This window comes from Carlito syrichta, unplaced genomic scaffold (assembly GCF_000164805.1).
Source record: "Carlito syrichta isolate Samal-C Ts95f unplaced genomic scaffold, Tarsius_syrichta-2.0.1 Scaffold142976, whole genome shotgun sequence".
Lineage (NCBI taxonomy): Eukaryota > Metazoa > Chordata > Mammalia > Primates > Tarsiidae > Carlito > Carlito syrichta.
In genome coordinates this window covers 25,753-45,622 of record NW_007087072.1, presented here as the reverse complement: position 1 = coordinate 45,622, position 19,870 = coordinate 25,753, and the positions used below count along the sequence as shown (strand labels likewise).

The 19,870-nt window shown below is 53.1% G+C and overlaps 1 protein-coding gene and 2 long non-coding RNA genes across 3 annotated transcripts; 1 reads left to right on the top strand and 2 right to left on the bottom strand.

Annotated features, from left to right (window-relative positions):
* Nucleotides 1-1,138: 1,138 nt before the first annotated feature.
* Nucleotides 1,139-15,259, top strand: SLC35E2B (solute carrier family 35 member E2B). The gene is made up of 8 exons (XM_008050111.2): nucleotides 1,139-1,463; nucleotides 1,584-1,719; nucleotides 2,224-2,351; nucleotides 5,372-5,492; nucleotides 8,261-8,314; nucleotides 8,633-8,705; nucleotides 11,696-11,841; nucleotides 14,947-15,259. Exons 1-8 carry the CDS (start codon nucleotides 1,142-1,144, stop codon nucleotides 15,182-15,184), a joined length of 1,218 nt encoding a protein of 405 aa, XP_008048302.1. The 5' UTR covers nucleotides 1,139-1,141; the 3' UTR covers nucleotides 15,185-15,259.
* Nucleotides 15,260-17,708: 2,449 nt separating this feature from the next.
* LOC103251516 lies at nucleotides 17,709-19,049 on the bottom strand. The gene is made up of 2 exons (XR_503723.1): nucleotides 18,466-19,049; nucleotides 17,709-18,362 (listed from the first exon to the last, which is right to left on the bottom strand). It is a non-coding gene; the product is annotated as an uncharacterized LOC103251516 (long non-coding RNA).
* Nucleotides 19,050-19,275: 226 nt separating this feature from the next.
* Nucleotides 19,276-19,772, bottom strand: LOC103251515. Its single transcript, XR_503722.2, has 2 exons — nucleotides 19,478-19,772; nucleotides 19,276-19,378 (listed from the first exon to the last, which is right to left on the bottom strand). It is a non-coding gene; the product is annotated as an uncharacterized LOC103251515 (long non-coding RNA).
* Between the last annotated feature and the right edge of the window lie 98 nt (nucleotides 19,773-19,870).

Here is a 19,870-nt window from a genome sequence, read left to right as displayed (position 1 = left end):
GGGTTGGAATCCCCACACAGAAACACGGTGCACAGGCTGGCTCTCCTTCTGGAAACCTTTGTGCACACTGGATAAAACACAGAAAATGCCCACTGCGGGCATGGGAGAGCTGGGCGTGAAAAGCAGCAGAGGGGCCTCTGCTGTTCCAGAAGTGCTTGAGCTGGTGCAGAGCACATGGGTGGCGGCAGAGACCGGTCAGAGACAGGCTGACCGGGGTTAGCCAAGCAGTCACAGGAGGAGCGGCTGGGCAGAGGGACAGGAGCTCGGCATGGCCTGGGAGCCAGGCAGTCTCTGAGCTCTGGGTCCTGCCAGAGCCAACGAGATGCCACCATGGAGGCTGGGTGGTGCAGGGTCCCAGGGGTAGCAGAGCCCTGCCCAGGTGGGAGTAGGGGAAAAGCTCGTGGTCTGCCTGATCTCCAGATGTCCTGCTGGGCTGGCTGGCAGGCTGGTGTGGGGAGAGGGCTCACGGCTCCTGGTTTGAGCAGTTTGGGTGGCAGAAATCTGGAGCTTTGTTTCTGCCTTTCCAGGGAAGTGAACGCAGGTGTGCCTCTAAGTCCAGGGCTTGTTTGCATTTATAAAGCAACTTTAAGTTGGTGACTATACTTTTATTTATTTATTTTTGAGTTGGAGTCTCACTGTTGTCACCCAGGCTGGAGTGCAGCGGCATGCATATGGCCACCACAGCCTCAACCTGCCGGGCTTAGGTGATCCTTCCGCCTCACCCTTCCAAGTAGCTGGAACTACACACACACACCACCACACCCAACTAGATTTTCTGTAATTTATTGTAGAGACGAGGTCTCACCAAGTTGCCCAGGCTGGTCTTGAACCCCTGGACTCAGGCAGTCCTCTTGCCTGGACCTCCCAAAGTGCTGGGATTACAGGCTGAACCAACGCACCAGGCCGTGACTAAACTTTTAAGAGCAGTAAATGTTCAAAGTAAGTAACGTACATGTTTGCTCTTCCTGGTGTTCCAGCCTCTGCTTCCACGCTCTGCCGGGCACAGGCCCTTGTGGTGGCTGTGTTCCTGTCTCCCAGGGTCCCCGCCTCCGCCTTCCATCTTGCATCCTCACATCTGGGCCATCGGAGTGACCCATGGTGTCCGCTTCTGAGATAGCATCGTTGGGGCAGTGGCTCCAACATGTCATCCTCAGCGAAGACCCAAGCCTCAAAAGAGCTCGCTCCTGGCTCGGAGGAGAAGCCGCAGGACAAGGAACTGCTCTCCTGGGGTCCTCTCTCTGGTCATCGGAGCGAGAAGATCGTCTTCACCAGGAGCGAGGGCAGCCCGGACGAAAGCGTGCTGACCGTCACCATCACAGAGACCACAGTCATTGAGTCAGACCTGGGGGTGTGGAGCTCACGGGCGCTGCTGTACCTCACACTGTGGTTCTTCTTCAGCTTCTGCACGCTCTTCCTCAACAAGTACATCCTGTCCCTGCTGGGAGGCGAGCCCAGCATGCTAGGTGACCAACCGGCGGGCATGGGGCTAGGGGTACACTCAGGACAGGGCTTTGGGGGCCAAGAATGGTGGGCAGCAGGGGAGGGATCACTTGCCAACGTGGCCTTCTGTCTCCTACCTGCAGGTGCTGTGCAGATGCTGTCAACCACGTTCATTGGCTGCGTTAAAATCTTCATTCCTTGCTGTTTATATCAGCACAAAGCCCGGCTCTCTTACCCTCCCAATTTCATCATGACTATGCTTTTTGTGGGGCTCATGAGGTAAACAGTCTCCCGTTTTCAGTGGAGTATCTAAGCTTTTCTAGTGTAAAACATCCATCCCGTTGGTAAGTGTGGACTGTGCCAACCGATGTCATATTAGGGGCTCCCGGGTGTGTTCTCAGTGCACACTTGATAAAACCCTAAGGGCCATCTCATGCAGGACACCAAGCGAATCTGGTTTTGTGGCTCTCACTGCCACAGGCATTTACTCAGATGCCCTCCGTAGCAACTTTGAAAGCAGACATGATCACAGTGTGAAGGTGATCGCCTCCTCCCAGGAATGATCCTCTGGCCGCTTGGGGCAATGGAAGTCACCTCACACAGATGGCAGTGCCATCTCCTGGGAGCTTGGCCTAAAGTGTCAAGAAGTGGGTCCAGGCACATTGGCGGGGTGACAGGGAGGAGGCCAGAGGCACCCACTGGCCAAGGCTAGCCCCTGGAGAGGCTGTCTAGTGGCTGCAAGTAGGCAGATGTCTTTTCACAGCACATCTTGCTTATTTTTAGGTTTGCCACCGTGGTTTTGGGTTTGGTCAGCCTGAAGAATGTGGCAGTTTCGTTTGCAGAAACTGTGAAGAGCTCCGCCCCCATCTTCACTGTGATCATGTCTCGGATGATTCTGGGGGAGTACACAGGTGAGGGTGGGCCCCGTGTCCTTCCCCTCCTTCCCTCAGTGCCTCGGTATTCTGGGGAGGACACAGGTGAGGACTTCCTGGGTGCTCGTCTGCCTTTCTATACTGAAGAGTACGCAGATGAGGCCTGCTGAGCGCCTGTGTGTCGTTTCCCTCCCTCACAGCGTCGCGTCCGTCCTTCCTGCAGGGCTCAGTGGGTCCGTGCAGGAGAGCCATTCAGGGTGGCTCCTGGGAGCTGCTGGCATGCCTCCCCATCTTCCCCAAATCTCTTCCCAGTTGTCGCAGTGGACTCACTGGGTCATGTGAGCGAGTTTTTCTCAGGGCTGCTGGATACCTGGATATTGTCTTGTTGCTACACAGAGGTCAGAGCAGGCCTTGCCTTGTGGCTGCTGGCTGGGTGGGGGTTGGGTAGGACCTGGCCAGATATGCACTGGTCACTGACCCAAGGAAGGCGGGGCGGGGCCTGTCTTTGATGCGGCCTATTTTCTTTTCTTCTTTTTTTTTTTGAGTTGGAGTCTCACTCAGTCGCCCAGACTGGAGTGCAGTAGCCGCTCCCGGCTACCGCAGCCTTGACTAGGCTCTGGTGATCCTTCCGCCTCAGCCTTCCGAGTAGCTGGAACTAAAGGCACGTGCTACCACGCCCGGCTAATTTTTGATTTATTGTAGAGATGAGGTCTCGCCAAGTTGCCAGGCGGGTCTCGAACCTGCGGGCTCAGGCCATCCACTCACCTCAGCCTCCCAAAGGCACGGGATTACGGGCTGAGCCACCAAGCCCGGCATGGGGCCTATTTTCAATGGGCCCCATGGGAAGAAGGCGGGGCGGGGCTGTCTTCAGTGGTCTTCACACAAGGTGGCTGCGGCTCTCTTGGTTCCTCTCAGCTTCTCCCTGGTCCAGTCCCTTGCTGTCAGCTGCTCTTCCGGCTCCTGCTTCTCTTTCTCTCAAGACTCAGCAAATGAGTTTATTGACAAAACTCTGGCCTTTTAATAACGTGCGGGTGATCTGCAGCTGCATGCCAGCCTCACATCCGTTTTTCCTGCCAGCCTTTTAAAAAGTAGCATATCCAGTGTTGGTCTGAAAATAGGCAGGTGCAGATAACAGTCCGCTTGTGTAAGAGGGGCTGTTGTATATAAGGAGTTGCCTCTATTAGAAAATGACAAGGTCTTGGCTGGGTGCAGTGGCTCTCATGCCTGTGGTCCCAGCACTTTGGAAGGTGGGAGCGGGAGGATCGCTTGAGCCCAGAAGTTTGAGACCAGCTCGGGCAACATAGCAAGACTTTGTCTCTACAAAAAATAAATAAGTAAAAATGAGCTGGACCAGGATGGCATCTGTAGTCCCAGCTATTCGGGATGCTGAGATGGAAGGATTGCTTGAGCCTAGGAGGTCGAGACTGTGGTGAGCTATGATGGTGACCCTGCACTCCAGCCTGGGCAGCAGAGTGAGACCCTGACACGCACACACACACAAATGTATATAACAGTCTCAAGACCAAGCCAAGTGTCTGCCTGGGGGCAGGAGGAGAGTGAGGGCACCACATGTGCCTGGGACATGCACAGATGTTTTTTAGGTGACTGTAAAACAGAATCCAAGTCTAAGAGGTAGTTCCTAAAAGTCATAGACAAAACAAACAGGCCTCACCAGGGTGGTACCACGTGAAAAGGAGTCTCAGGCAACTCTAACACATCACCATCTGGCTTCCAGCTGTGGGGCAAGCTGTGAGCAAGCCAGCTCTCTTGCTGAGAAGAGTGGGGCCGTCTTGGTAAAGTCTAGCAAAAAGGAATCTGACAGGATGTCAGGTCCCGAGGGACCAAGCTTCCAGGGCCTAGGGCCCCCAGGGGAGTGACTCTGACATGTGGCCTGCCGCTCCAAGGTGTGCTTTCTGTTGCGCCCCCAAGGAGAACTTGAGCAGAGTGTCCTGTGGGGTTGGAGGGGCACAGACTAGAGTGAGGGCCCTGCCAAGGGGTACCCTGGCCTCTCAGCAGAGGTTCTGAGTTGGGGAAGGTGTCCACAGTACCCCTCCACGCACCAGAAGCAAAAGCAAGTCCTCTCCAGAGAGTGAGGGGTGTTGTGAGTTTCCAGTTCCCCTGCGGTGTTCACATGCAATGTCTGTTACTCAACAAGATGCTCTGGGCAGGCCAGAGGACAAGACCAAGCTATGGAAAACTGAGAGGACAGACATGTGGCAAGATGCTCCCTGGACAGAGCTGCTGGCTTCTCTTGACCTGAGTCCTCCTGCCTTGCAGGCTGTGGGTCTGCGGCTTGACCTGCTATTCCGTGACTGTTTCCTGAGGACTTGCAGGTGCTGTTCTGGGCGGCGCCATCCTGCTCCAAGGGAAGGTGGCGGCTCCCTTGTAGGGCAACGTACTGCTCCAAGGACTGCGACTTGGTTCCCTTTTGCTAAACACGGAAGAGTCGTGTCTTCATTTACTTTGAACTTCAAGATAAAGGCCATATCTAAAGTCAGATAGGTACAAAATGACACCCAATAGCCTATTTCCAAAATCGGGGTGGGCAGTAAGTATGGCTTGTGTTGCATTGAGTGGATTTCTTTAAAATCACTTCTATAAAGATTTTGTGTTTCCCAAGGAAACAGAAAGGAATACATTCACTGGGTACATGTAGATGCTCCCACACTGTGCCAGCATGTAAATTGCACTCCTGGCCCCAGGCTCACCCTTCTTCATAGTTACATGGAGACCGTCTCACTCGCCCTCGTTTCGCAAGTGAGAGTTCGTGGGATCAGGAAGAAGGGAGCTGGGCGCCCATGGCTCCACTTGCCGTTGGGGCCAACAGATGCACAGAGCCACATCTGAGGCGCCTGCTGTGGCGAGGGTGACAGGACTGACTTGCAGACATGGACTTTGGTTCGCTTTATTTTCCCTCTAGCACAAGGAAGCTGGTAGGCGTGAGTCGTGGGGTGCGAGGCAAGGCCCGTGCCTCTTGCAGGATGTGACGCGGGCCCTGGCGCTCGGACACGAGCTTGCTCCCTGCGGTCAGCCAGTCACGCCTGTTGTGCTCTTGTCAGGGCTGCTGGTCAACCTCTCGCTCATTCCGGTCATGGGAGGGCTGGCACTGTGCACGGCAACCGAGATAAGCTTCAACATCCTGGGGTTCTCGGCCGCGCTGTCTACCAACATCATGGACTGGTGAGTCGTGAAGGATGTGGGACGTGAGGGGGCGCGGCTTGGCACTCACTTTTCTTCATCTGGGTTGGTGGACGTATAAGCACAGATTAGCCCAGCATTCCTTCCTGTCATTCCAAGCCAGGCACATCAGGTGCTGCTTTTTGCTAAAGAACAAAACCATGGTACCCCAGGAAGGTAACTTCTCTCAAACATAAGCCAGGATTGGAGGATACACGGTCTCAATACTAGAATGCTGATCACAGAGATACGGTCGGTGCGTGGAAGCTGATGTACATGAGCTATACTGAGCAGTGCCATGTGTGTAGACGTGTGTGTGTGCGCTGAGTAGACACAAGAGGCCAGGCCACAGCCAGAGTGAGTCCCAGCCCTGGTGTGAGAGCATCTCCCCTCAGGAGCTGTGGGCAGGCTTTCTCGACAGCCCCTATCCTGCCTTAGTGGCCGTCTGTGCCCTGGCATCATGGCTGCAGAGAGGACGGCGTGTGCAAGGTCCCAGGGGAAGAGGGTCATGTTATGATGTCCTGGTCAGGCAACGGACGAGGGACAGACATTGCATTCCAACTGCTGTTTAGAACTGGGAGGGGCTGGGTGCGGTGGCTCATGCCTGTAATCCCAGCACTTTGGGAGGCCCAGGTGAGAGGATCGCCCAAGCCCATGGGCTTGAGACCAGCTTGGGCAACTTGGCAAGACTCATCTCTACAAAAAATCAAAATATTAGCCGGGCGTGGTGGCACACGCTTATAGTTCCAGCTACTTGGAAGGCTGAGGCAGAAGAATTGCCTAAGCCCAGCAGGTCGAGGCTGCGGTGGCCATGAGCATGCCCCTGCACACCAACCTGGGCAACAGAATGAGATTCTGACTCAAAAATAAGGAAATAAATAAAAGTTAAAAAAATAGAACAGGGCATCCTCATCCCTGCTATGTACTGATGTCCCCACATCAACCCTGGAAAAACCTGCTCTTTCAAAATTACTGATCAAAGCCAGGTTTCTCCTATTTTTGAGAAAAGAAAAGGAAAAAGCACCATCAGTGGCCAAGAGTTTATCATTACTGTTCCCACTAAGGCAGGCAGACTCATCACAAGTTTCTGAATAACAGCCAAGTATAAATAAAGCTCACCTCATTTCCGTCATGTCGGTGCGTTTCCCTGCAGCTTTGTTCTCTACACAGTGGCTTATGGAAACAGCCTGGGCTGCGTCCCCGTGTGTGTGTCTTGCCTTGCTAGCTTGGTGTCATTGCACATGCTCCATTGTGTCACTCATTTTGTGCACATGCACCATGACGTCATGATTCTTCTGTTGCCAAACTCCACTCTTCATGTTCATAAATAGCCTGCACTGACCATCTTTTTACATCAATCTCTGTCTTATGTGTCCAAAGGCAGATGGCCGGATTGAGCCCTGTTTGCTCCGTCTGTCAGATTATTGAGCAGTTGCTGCGACCTGTAGTCCTGCCAGTGAGAGCTGTCTGTCTCACCTTGTCCTCAACTAAGTTTTTCAGCTTAAAGAATTGAGCCCAGGCCAGGCTTGGTGACTTAGCCTGTAATCCCAGTACTTTGGGAGGCTGAGGCAAGTAGATTGCCTAAACCCGCAGGTTCAGGACCTGCCAGGGCAACTTGGTGAGACTTTGTCTCTACAGTAAGTCAAAAATTAGCTGGGCGTGATAGTGCTCGCCCATAGTTCCAGCTACTTGGAAGGCTGAGGCAGAAGGATCACTGAAGCCCAACAGGTCAATACTGGGGTGGCCATGAGCATGCCACTGCACTCTAGCCTAGGCGACGGAGTGAAAAAAAAATTGAGCCAGGCACAGTGACTCACGCCTGTAATCCCAACACTTTGGGAGACTGAGGTGAGGATTGCCTGAGCCCCTGGATTTGAGACCAGTTTGGGCAACTTGGTGAGACCTCATCTCTACAATAAATCAAAAAGAAAAAAATTAGCCGGGCATGGTGGCACATGCCTGTAGCCCCAGCTACTCGGAAGGCTGAAGCGGAAGGGTCAACTGAGCCCAGTGGGTTGAGGCTACAGTGGCCATGAGTGTGCCACTGCACTCCAGCCTGGGCGACAGAGTGAGACTCCAACTCAAAAAAAAAAAAATTGAGCTGGGCATGGCGCCACACAGTGGTAGTCCCAGCAACTTGAGAGGCTGAGGTGGGAGAATCGCGCTATGATCATGCCACGCACTGCAGCCTGCCCAAAGAGCAAGACCCCATCTCTAAAAAATAAATTAGTATTTTAAAAAATAAAATTATAAAATCCACTACTCTCCATAAGAGTCCAGACAGCATCTTGTCATGTGAGTCCTGACCACTTGGTCTATGGAAGCTGGACGTCGCTTTGTTTGCTTGTTGGCCATCTGTGTTTCTCCCCACAGTCCTCTGTCCTGTTCACAAGTCCTTCCTGTCTATATGTTTCTACTAGGTCTTTGTGTGTCTTAATCATGCACACACCTCGGAAACGCGATTTGTGAGAACTCTGTGTAAAGCAGGGCTTTGTGAGGTGCTTAGTGAAGGGCCTTAGGGGTCCTCTGACACCTGGGATGGGGTAGCCTCAGGCCTGTCATTCGACCTCTGAGTGCCTCAGTTCACCCCGTGAGAGGGGACAGGAAAGCTGCCTGCCTAGCTGTGAAATGATGCCTGGGGACACTCGCAGCAGAAGCTCAGCGGTTGTTCATGGAGGTGTCACCATTGTCCCCATCTAGTGCGACTGGGGACATCATGTCCCTTACTAAGGACAGCATCCATGCATAACCTCTTCTTTTCTTTATTCTAGTTTGCAAAATGTTTTTTCAAAAAAGCTCCTCAGCGGGGACAAATACAGGTTCTCGTAAGTATTGTGAGTGGTTCCTGCACACGTAGGACCCGGGATGTCCTGCCCTTTTCAGATCTGGCTTGCCCCACAGCCTGACAGCTCCCGCCTCGGCTCTGCGGCCTTTACAAGGCCTTGTGGAAACTTGGCAGAGGCCCACCTGTCTTCCAGCTCCTCCCCCAGCACCTTCCCCAGCGGGTGTGTGTCTGCCTTTGTGTCGGGCAGGTCCTTCCGGTGTGCCTGGGTGCCCTGGCGCATCCTCACGTGGCGGGCGGGGTGGAGACCAGGCCCCCTCCAGGCGTGGTGGAGCGTTGAGCGTCTGTGGTGTTCCCGCAGGGCCCCGGAGCTGCAGTTCTACACCAGCGCTGCTGCCATGGCCATGCTGATCCCTGCCTGGGCCTTCTTCATGGTGGGTGTCAGAGCAGGATGCCCTCTCTGCGCCTGGACTGCCGTGCCTCGTGAGCGGTCAGGAGCGGAATGGTTTACTGGTCTGAGGCACGTGGCCGGCCGGTTGTCATGTTATAAGCCATGGCCGCCTGGACTTGTGCTGTGGCTATCCCCTCGGGGGCCACTTGGAGCAGTGACAGCTTTCTGTGTGAGCATTTTTATGGGTTATTTATTTGTTTGTTTTTGAGTGAGGTCTCACTCTCGCCCAGGCTGGGGTGTAGGGGCGTGGCTCACCACAGCCTCAGCCTCCTGGGCTCAGGTGATCCTTCTGCCTCAGCCTCCCAAGTAGCTGAGACTACAGGTACCACCATACCTGGCTCATGTTTTTGATTTTTTGTGGAGACAAGGTCTCTCTATGTTGCCCAGGCTGGTCTCAAACTTCTGGGTTCAAGAGATTCTCCCGCCTTGGCCTCCCAAGGTGCTGGGATGGCAGGCGTGAGCCACCACGCCTGGCCTACTTTTATGGTTTTTATTAGGGAGGTAACAGGCCCACTGTGGAACCGCCGACAATGCTGGCTCCAGCTCTCTCCCTGACCCAGGTGCTGTTGGGTGTGGTCCCTCACCTGTCCACATATGTGGTGTGGTTCACTCCTTGCCACAAGTGTACGTTCAAATCTGCAGCACAAGTGGACCTGGGTCACCCTGCCACGTGACCATGTGGGGACTTGGCCCTGCTGATGGCATCTGGGCATCTTGCTGTTCCCTGTTGCCCTGGTGTCAGTGTCTTGTGCAGATGAGGGCATTTTTCTGGGATACATTCTTGGGACTGGAATGGTTGACTGGAAGAATATGCATGTTTAAGGACTTATTGTGGTAAAATACACATACAACTGCCCGTTTTAACCAGGTGTAAATGTAAAGCTGAGCAGTGCTAAGTACCTCCACATTCTGTGCCGCTGTCCCCACCATCCGCCTCTAGCATTCTTTTCATCCTCCAACCCCATTCAACACTCCCACCCTACACTGGCACCCGTCATTCAGCCATCTGTCCCCATGGATCACGGCCCCAGGGATCTTGTGAAGGGGCATGGCACAAGACTGGTGCATTTCACGTGACATCCCCAAGGCCCATCCACATCATGGCAGGTGTTAGAATGTCCTCCCTCTCCAGGGCTGAATCCTGCCCCCCTGCGTGGATGGTCAGGGCGTTGCTCATTGTCCATCTGTCGTAGACACTTGAGTCATTCCCACTCTTGGCTCTTGTGAGCATGGCGTGCAGATACTGAGACCCTGCTTTCAGTTATTTTTGTTTTTTTGGTTTTTCTTTTTTGAGTTGAAGTCTCACTCTGTTGCCCAGACTGGAGTGCAGTGGCCGCTCCCGGCCACCGCAGCCTCAACCTGCTGGGCTCCAGCGATCCTTCCACCTCAGCCTTCTAAGTAGCTGGAACTACAGGCACACGCTACCACACCCAGCTAATTTTTTTTTTGATGTATTGTAGAGAGGAGGTCTCGCCAAGTTGCCCAGACGGGTCTCGAACCCTCAGCCTCCCAAGGCACGGGATTACAGGCTGAGCCACTGAGCCCGGCTTATTTTGTTTGTTTGTTTGTTTTTGTTGTTGTTGTTTTTGAGTTGGAGTCTCACTCTGTCGCCCAGACTGGAGTGCAGTGGCTGCTCCCGGCCACTGCAGCCTCGACCCGCTGGGCTCTGGCGATCCTTCCGCCTCAGCCTTCCAAGTAGCTGGAATTACAGGCATGTGCTACCACGCCTGGCTGATTTTTTGATTTATTGTAGAGATGAGGTCTCGCTGCCCAGGCGGGTCTCGAACCCGTGGGCTCAGGCAATCCACTCACCTCAGCCTCCCAAAGGCGCGGGATTATAGGCTGAGCCACCGAGCCCGGCTATTTTTGTTTTTTAGTATCATTTTTAATATTGGGTATTTATTTATTAACTCACTAAATAACATCTAGTAAAAAGCCTAATGTCTGTGGCACAGCAATGAGAATGAGCAGCATCTCGGTGTCAACAACAGCTGGTGCTGTGGCATGAATGTATTTTTGTGGTTTGTTCCTATGCTCATCATGGAACGAGGCACTGTTTCAGGTGAGGGTCAGTGAAGATACTGTTTGCTTCCCAGTGGAATTCACAGACCTGAATGCAATTGACAGGTCCCCAAAGTCCCTGTCCCAGTGTGGGAGGCAGTTTCAAGTCCTTGTGTCACTGTGACTTTCTGAGTGACCAGCCATTAGCTGTTGAGGGTGACAGGCTGGCCCTTCTTCCTGCAGAAGATGTTGCGCCAGAGGACTGACGCAACTGTCCAAACTGCCAGTTCCATGGGTCTTATGTGCAGCAGTGGAGTTGCCAGATAGTCTGGTACCTGTGTGTTTTGTTTTGTTTTTGAGTCAGAATCTTGCTCTGTCGCCCACGCTGGAGAGCAGTGGCACGGCTGCAGCTCTCTGCAGCCTCAACCTCCTGGGCTCAGGGGGATCCTCTCTCCTCAGCCTCCTGAGCAGCTGGGACTCGTGGCTATGCCCCACACCCGGCTGACTTTGGGGACTTTGGCAGAGACAAGGTCTCACTTTGTTGCTCAGGCCAGACCGTTTAACTTCTTGTGCCATTTTCCACAGCAGCTGCGCTGTCAGACGTCCTCACCCCCAGTATGTGAGGGCTCCAGTTCTCCGCATCCTCACAAGCTTTTGTTGTTTTCTGCTTTGTTTGTATCTCTTTGTGACAACAGCCATTGTCACGGGTTTGGGGTGGCTTTTTGTCACGGTTTACTTGCATTTTCCTGATGCTCAGTGGCGCTGACCCTCTTTCCGTGTGCTTGTTGGCCACTGTGCGTGCATGGTAGAGGCTGATCGGTGCAGTCAGCTGTCCCCATGGAAGGCCTTTCTGGCGTTGTTCTCACCATCAGCACTTGCCCCAATGCCGGGAAGGCCTGCGCTGGGTCTTTTTGGTGGAGGATCTGTAACAGACACATACTCTATAGAGTGTCCCTTTGTTCTGATACATAGGATGTCCCAGTGATTGGGAGGAGCGGGAAGAGCTTCAGCTACAGCCGGGACATTGTGTTGCTGCTCCTGACAGATGGAGTCTTGTTCCACCTCCAGAGCGTGACAGCTTATGCCCTCATGGGGAGGGTCTCCCCTGTGACCTTCAGGTGAGCCAAGGCACTTCCCAGAACAGTATGTGTGGGCTGCGCTGAGAGTAGTGCTCGGGGTGTTTGTCAGAGACATCTGTGATTCCTGTGGTGGCCAGTGGCTCCACCCCACCATCACGGGGCCACTGTGCTGCGGTTGAAGTGCGAATGGCACAGTGTCCGAGATAGACCTTTAAGGAAATTGCTACTGGAAGTCCACAAGTTTCTTGGCATTGCGTATTTTCCTGTCTTGAGCAGCATTTCCAACAGAATTGTCTACAGTGATAGAATGTTCTACTTCTGTGCTGTACTGTGCTATCCAGTATAGGGGCCCCTGGCCACATGTGGCTCCTGGGCACTGGAGACGTGGAAAGTACAGCCCTGTCTCCAAGAAGAGAGAGAGAGAAACACAGTCCCGAGGTCTCACTCTGCTACCCAGGCTGCAGTGCAGTGGTGTGATCACAGCTCACTGGAGCCTTGGGCTCCTGGGCTCAAGCAGTCCTCCCACCTCAGCCACCTGAGTAGTTGGGAATACAGGCGTGTGCCCTTGCACCTGGCTATAACTGGACAAATCTAATGAAAGTACAGTTTTACAGACAGGAGAGTTTTCAGTAGCAAATAGAAAGAAATGAAGCCAGGCTCCATGGCTCAGCCTGTAATCCTGCACATTGGGAGGCAGAGGTGAGTGGATTGCCTGAGCCCGCGGGTTCGTGACCCGCCTGGGCAACTTGGCGAGACCTCATCTCTGCAATAAATCAAAAATTAGCCGGGCGTGGTAGCGCGCACCTGTAGTTCCAGCTACTTGGAAGGCTGAGGCGGAAGGATCACTGGAGCCCAGCAGGTCGGGGCTGCAGTGGCTGGGAGCGGCCACTGCACTCCAGTCTGGGTGACCGAGTGAGACTCCAACTCAAAAAAAAAAAAGAAAAAGAAAGAAAGAAATGAGCTCTTGTCACCAGCAGGCATAGAAACCCTCGCTACTTATGTCAGCATCAGGCCACCTCATATTGTTGTGTAAGTCTGCCCTTTTTTCTCCAACCTCTGTCGTGGGGGAGGTAGAATCATCCCCGAGTACGGAGGCAGAAGTGGATTGATCGTGCTTCTGTCAAGCCCCTCGGGCAGCAGCCTGCGTCGCCTACTGGGGACACTGTGGCCACGCTCAGTATGGCTCTCCTCTCCATCTGGCCCAGGCCACTGTGGCAAGTTCCCACATGTGCTTCTGAGCCAGGAGCCATGCACCACACTCGGCTGCATCCTGCAGCACATAGCCAGAAGCAAACGTCTCCCCCGCCCACGGGTCCGGCAGGCTCCGAGCTGCTGACCTGGTGTGACCGCCCTCATGCAGCCTCCGTTCCAAGTGGGACGTGTGGCAGAAACGGAGAACGGGTGTGCTTTCTGTGTCTCCAAAGCTCACAGAGAGCTCCTGTGGTCACTGTGTCCGTCTCACCAGCGTGGTTTCTCGGGATCCAGGAGTTGCTTCCAAATGTTCCTGAAACTTAGTTTTTCTAATGACCTTTAGTGATCACTGGTGATGATTCAAATAAAGACAGGGGACAGAAAATCAATGATTTAAAAAAAATTTTTTTTTTTTTTTAGTTGGAGTCTCACTCCCAGACTGGAGTGCAGTGGCACACTCACGGCCACCCCAGCGTCAACCAGCTGGGTTCTGGCGATCCTTCTGCCTCAGGCTTCCAAGTAACTAGAACTACAGGCACATGCTATCATGCCCAGCTAATTTTGTTATTTATTGTAGAGACAAGGTCTCACCAAGTTGCCTGGGCTGGTCTCAAACCCTCGGGCTCAGGTAATCCACCTGCCTCGGCCTCCTAAAGTGCTGGGATTACAGGTTGAGCCACTGAGCCTGGCCTTTAATTTTTTTTAAGCCAGGTGCAGTGGCTCACGCCTATAATCTCAGCACTTTGGGAGGCTGAGGCAAGAGGATTGCCTGAGCCCATGGGTTCGAGACTAGCCCAGGCAACTTGGCAAGACCTCATCTCTACAATAAATCAAAAAAATTAGCTGGGTGTGGTGGCGCACACCTATAGTTCCAGCTCCCTGGAAGACTGAGGCAGAAGGATCACCTGATTGGGTAACAGCGAGACTCCGACTCAAAAAAAATTTTTTTTGTTTTATCCTTATTGTAAAAGCAATGAGTAAGTACTCATTATAGAAAGTTTAGAAGAGGCAGAAAATTACAAAAAAATAAAGTTTAAGTTCTCCATAATCCCAACCCAAGAGACACCGCTGATAACATTTCAGTGTATTTCATGTTAACTTTATTTTTACAAAGTCCTAACATTGTGTATATGGTGTTGTTTTTCACTTAACAGTCTCCTCAAAGGCTTGTTTTTTCTTAGGTGCTATAGAGGCACTATAGGTGTGTATGAGGGTTTCTCATTCCTTAGAGAAAAAACTGAAATATTTAGGGGCAAAATGTCATGAGGTCTATAATTTGCCTAAAAGTATTTCAGTTAAAAAAAAAAAAAAAAGAGCCGGGCTCGGTGGCTCAGCCTGTAATCCCGCGCCTTTGGGAGGCTGAGGTGAGTGGATTGCATGAGCCCGCGGGTTCGAGACCCGCCTGGGCAGCGAGACATCATCTCTACAATAAATCAAAAAATCAGCCGGGCGTGGTAGCACATGCCTATAATTCCGGCGACTTGGAAGGCTGAGGCGGAAGGATCGCCGGAGCCCAGCAGGTCGAGGCTGCGGTGACCGGGAGCGGTCACTGCACTCCAGTCTGGGTGACAGAGTGAGACTCCAACTCAAAAATAAAAAAAAAATTTTTTTAATTTTTTAAAAAAGAGCTGGGTGTGGTGGCTCATTAGTCCCAGCTACTCTGAAGGCCAAGGCAGGAGAATCACTTGAGACCAGGAGTTTGAGACAAGCCTGGGTCACAGAAGGAGACCCTGTCTCAAGAGGGGAAAAAGGAAGGGGAGAATAAGACATGTGACTAAGTCTAGATCATGAGAATGTGGCCATTCCCCAAGTTTCCCTACTTCAGTTTGATGCTTTCTATAATAGAAATGCCTCACAAAAGACAGACAGACCTAGAGAGCAGGCGCGTCCCCTCAGAACACAGGGCGCCAGACCTGCTCGGCCGCCAGACCTGGCTGTGTTCTTGCCCTGCAGCGTGGCCAGCGCCGTGAAGCACGCCTTGTCCATCTGGCTGAGCATCATCGTGTTTGGGAACAGGATCACCAGCCTGTCGGCTATTGGCACCGTCCTGGTGACGCTTGGGGTCCTGTTCTACAACAAGGCCAAGCAGCACCAGCAGGAGGTCATGCAGAGCCTGGCCGTGGCCACCAGCCGAACCCCAGAGGACGACGCAGAGCCTCTGATGCCCAAGGACCCCAGACAGCACCCCTGAGCCCAGGCACTTCCAGACGCCCAGGGCCCCAGCCGCTGCCGTCCTCACTGGCAGGGAATCCCTGGTGGTAGGTGTAGCACGGCTCCCTGCACGGGCACTGATGTATTGGGGGCAGATAGGCGTTTTCTGCTCCTTTCTTACTTTTTCAATCAAAACAGGTAGAAACTGGAGTTGGGGATTCCAGGTATCAGCTTCTGGGGCTTACCAGAGCCCAGTGTCCCCTGAGCCTGTCCCCATGTCATGTGACATGGCTTTGCTGGCTACACGGATGCCTGGGAAAAAGCAGGCTTGCCCTCTGCAGCTCCCAGGTGGAACAGTGTCCACTTCCACTGAGGGTGACACCATGGGCCCCACCATGGAACCAGAGCTGGGTCCAGTGCCAATGAGAGCTGTGCCCTGCTCAGAGCCAGCAGAGAGAATGCAGCTCCTCACACCAGCCACCGAAGGCCACCAAAGCCCTGAACAGCGTGGAGACCATCCAAGGGTGCAGATACCACAGGAGCCTGAGGTCACAGAGCAGGGCCAACAGGAGGGGCAGAGGGGCACGGAAGCAAGGGTCTCCTGCTGCCCAGGTGGGTGCTTGTAACCTCTCCCTGCCCGAACCAAGCTGTGGGCACTCTCATGGCCATCGCGGGATGTCTCTCTCTCTCTCTCTCTCTCTCACACACACACACACACACACACACACACACACACACACACACACACCCGCAAAGCTCTAGCCTCACAGAGTGCGCCAGGGAGGTCACACACCTGGGATCGTTAATGTGCTTCTGTGAAGGGCAGGCACCCCATCCCCTTCAGGGCCTGCGCTGTACTGAGCCCCTGCCCCAGGCCCTGTCCTCACCTTCAGCTCCCCATGAGGTGACTTGCAGCTTGGAGGCCAAGACAGTTCTCTTGGGCTCACTCCTAGCAGGAGACATGCTGTCCCACTTCTCTTCTGGCTCTGAGCAGCAGGCAGGTGAGCCTGTCTTCATTCGAAGCTGCTGTTCCCGTCCCATCACCAGCCACCCACTCAGACTCCCCAGTGGATGCTCTGCAGGGCTCACCAGGCAGGATGTGTGTAGTGTGTAGTCTGCTTACCCTACATTTCAAGGAACACTGCACTTCCTCATGAGAGACACCTGTTCGGCCAGGCATGGTAGCTCATGCCTGTCATCCCAGCACTTTGGGAGGTGGAGGTGAGAGGATTGCCTGAGTCCAGGGGTTCGAGACCAACTTAGGCAACTTGGTGAGACCTCATCTCTACAATAAAACAAAAAACTAGCCAGGTGTGGTGGTATGCACCTATGGCTCCAGCTACTTGGAAGTCTGAGGCAGAAGGATTGCCTGAGCCCAGCAGGTTGAGGCTGCAGTAGCTGTGAGTGTGTCCCTGCACTCCAGCCTGGGCAACAGAGTGAGACTCCTATTCAAAAAAAAAAAAAAAAAAAGACACCTGTTCAGAAGATTCTGGAGCACAGGATGTGTCAGGTCACCGGCACCCTGCCCGGCTCTCCTGGAGGGACGGCACTGCAGCACCCAGGGCCAGCTGAGCATGTCCTTGCCCGTCTGGGCCCACCTCCAGGGCTCGAGCAGCCTCTGGATGGGCGGCCACGCGGGGCTCAGCCGCGCGCCAGGCGGCGCGTTCTGCCTCCTTGCCCTCCCGTGCATCCCTGTGGCTCTCGCCAGCACCCCAGCGCCAGCCAGGCCTGGATACGCACGCTGGGCTCCCGGGCCCACTGAGGCACTGACTGCCTGGTCTCGTCCCCTGTCCTGCTCTTCGGGTCTTGGGAAGGCGGTCAGTTCTGCTTTGCACTTGGCTTCTCGCCTGGAAAATGGAACACACCCTGGCCCGAAGATAAGATTCCCCAGAAACAAAGAGCAATAACCACGTCTCACTGAATTCTCCCTACTTGAAAAGCTTGCCATGAGAGAATCAAAGTGAGGCCTTTGGACCCACAAGCCACCTGTGCCGGCCCACCAACTGTGAAGGTGGCTTCTCACGGGACTCTCCCAGACTTCTAGTTCCCTTACTTTTTCTTTCCCAAAAAAGCTCACCAAAATAAAATTCATTGCAGATGGCTGGAGGGGCAGAGAGGATTGATCTTTGAGGACCAGCCTGAAAGCACTCCCCAGGGTGGGCCCCTTTCCCCCGTCCCCACCCAGACTGGTTGCTGCACCAGCTGCTCGCAGGGAGACAGGGCACATGTGGGTGGCTGCAGGACTTCACACCGGCCTTCTTGAGGGCTATAGCCCGAGTGGTGTGCACAGGCACCTGTTCTGAGGACTGTGTGTAGTTTCTGGCCCCAAAGAGTCCACTCAGCCACTCATCCTGACCCGCCCTCCCTCCAGCCTCACAAGCTGCTGTCAGCCCATTCCGCTTTCTAAATGTGTGAACCAGACACAGAACGGACGTTTCCCTGAATTATCAGCAAGCAGGGCAATTTCCTGTAAAGCTGCTCTCGAGCCTGTCCTCCAGCCCGGGCAGAAGCCTGCGTGAGGGCCGGCACTGGGCCCTCACGTGGGCACGTCTCAGCCACTGCTCCTCAGCGTTCCCAGGACAGCCCTCCCCCGAGAGGAGACACAAGGACTGGCCTGACCATCTGTTTAATGATTGTACACCTTTTTTAAAATTAACTTTGTCTAGTACTTTTATAAAATAGTATGTTCTTGTTGAACTGTCAGGTGTGCTCACTTCCACTGGATTCATTCCTCCTGCATCCATGGTCATTGTCCGTGCCTTTGTAAACAGACACTTGACCCAGACCTCCCGAGCTGGTTCATCTCCCTACTTGCATTACTTTGAGATGTACAGATCTTTGACCTTCAAGGAAACCCCCCTACTAATGGCATAAAAAGGTCTTCTGAAAAATTCCGACAGTCATTATCTCTTGTGTCATAGCATTAAAATAATCTGCCTGCCTGGAAGAGTGAGCATACCCTCACACAATCCAAAATGTGTCTTTGAGAAAAATTAACAGTGAATCAGATACAATAAAAAACGCTGTGCAGAGACTGCCAGCCCAGCAGAGCTCTGCTTTGTAGCATGCCTTCAGAATATTTGCCACAAGACCAGGGAGTGTTGCTTCCTGCCATGACATTCCTCTGGGAGGCCAGCTGAAGAGATCAGGAGTAGCAGCAGACAAACAGGACAGCTTTTACTGCTTTCACTAAAGCTTGAAGTGTTTTCACTGTCTCCCTGGGTTGGAAAAAGCAAGCAGGAACGTTATTAGATAGAAATCCACTCTCCTGTTGCCTTTGACCAACATACTAATGACTCTCTTCTTTCCCAAAATATGTACCTGCCCTGCTTGGTCATTTTGTTTATAAATCAGAAGGTCCCAGCTCCCCCAGTGAATCTGAATGTCTTGTTCATGCTGAACCCGGGCCAACCACGGTGCAGCTCAGAGCGTAGAAACTGTCTTCCCGTTTTCCTGGGACTCTTGAGTCTGAGTCTGGCGGCTGTTGGATCCTCGCTCAGACAGCCACTCAGTTGGAAGCTGAGCCAACTGGCAGAGCTTTTTGTTAGCCTGCTTTTTGCTTTCAGTTTTCATTTGCTGAAAAGTGGCATTCAGCTGGTCGCTGTTTCCAGAGTGTCCACAGATGGATGTGTCTGAACTGCCCAAGGGGTGTCAGGAAAAGGTCCAGTCAGGGCGATCCCCCCCCCCAGGAGAGCCTTGAGAACTACCAATAATCGTCCATGTCAGAGCCAAATTATAGTTGCTTTATACCAAACAAACCTATGGAGAGCTAAAAGTACATCGTACAAAATGCTTATCCTGTCACCTGTTTCAGTATTTATGTAACTAGTGCTTTCTAGAAAATGGTTCTGTTAAGCAATTTAGTGAGTCTCTGTTAACTTTGTGGTAATAAACTGATACTGTGCAATTAATCCTGTGACCTGCCTTCTGGTTATTTTTGTCTGAACTTAGCCACGGTTAACAACTGTCTATGACTCTTGCTCAGCAAAAGTCAAATGAATGTTAAACACGCCTTTCTTCTTGTTTTCTTCTCTGTGTGACTCTGTTTATGCATGGAAGTTGGTTTCTTACTGCCTTTGCCAGGTTCCAGCATGAAAGTGTCCACCTAAAATGAGCAAGAGAGACACCAACTCTCAACAACAAACGTGTTTACTTGGGAGTGGCAAGGGACTGCGATTCCGATGCATGTGCTAGATCAGCCTGCGGCTCCTGGGAGGGGTGGGGGAGGGAAGCTCTGAAAGACAGAAACCCACATCAGAGCCTGTCAGAACGGCGCCTGTTCCCTGGTAGTGCCAAATGCTGCCAGGAGAGGGTCTTCACCAAAATGTCTTACCTGGAAGCTCCAGTCTGGGAAGTCCCTTGTGTAGTTGCTGTCACAGGCACACCTGCGTGTGGCCCTCCAGGCGCCATTTAGTTAGGGTTTGACATAAGTAACTGCATTTTGGTACTGACAACTGTGAAAAGTAAAATCTCGGGACCCCAAAGTCACTATTCCACGGGGAAAATTCGGCCTGGGAGCTGCGTCACACAACAATGCCTCCCCTTCCCCCCAAATAGGGAGCAGTTTCCGAACCCTGTGTCACGGCAGGGTCCCCCGATGGCCGCACTCCCTGAGCCCTGGAACCTTCCAGGACACAGCCCCATCAGCCAGCTCTGAAACGGAGTGGTCAGATCTCAGACTGTTGATCACACCTCCTCTTCCCAGGAACAGGCAGCGCTGTCGTCG

Excerpts from the sequence above, each read along its gene's own strand:
- SLC35E2B (XM_008050111.2), top strand. The coding sequence starts at position 1,142 with ATGTCATCCTCAGCGAAGACCCAAGCCTCAAAAGAGCTCGCTCCTGGC. Across the intron at positions 1,464-1,583 it reads AGGCGAGCCCAGCATGCTAG|GTGCTGTGCAGATGCTGTCA; the intron begins GTGACCAACCGG and ends TCCTACCTGCAG. Across the intron at positions 2,352-5,371 it reads GATTCTGGGGGAGTACACAG|GGCTGCTGGTCAACCTCTCG; the intron begins GTGAGGGTGGGC and ends TGCTCTTGTCAG.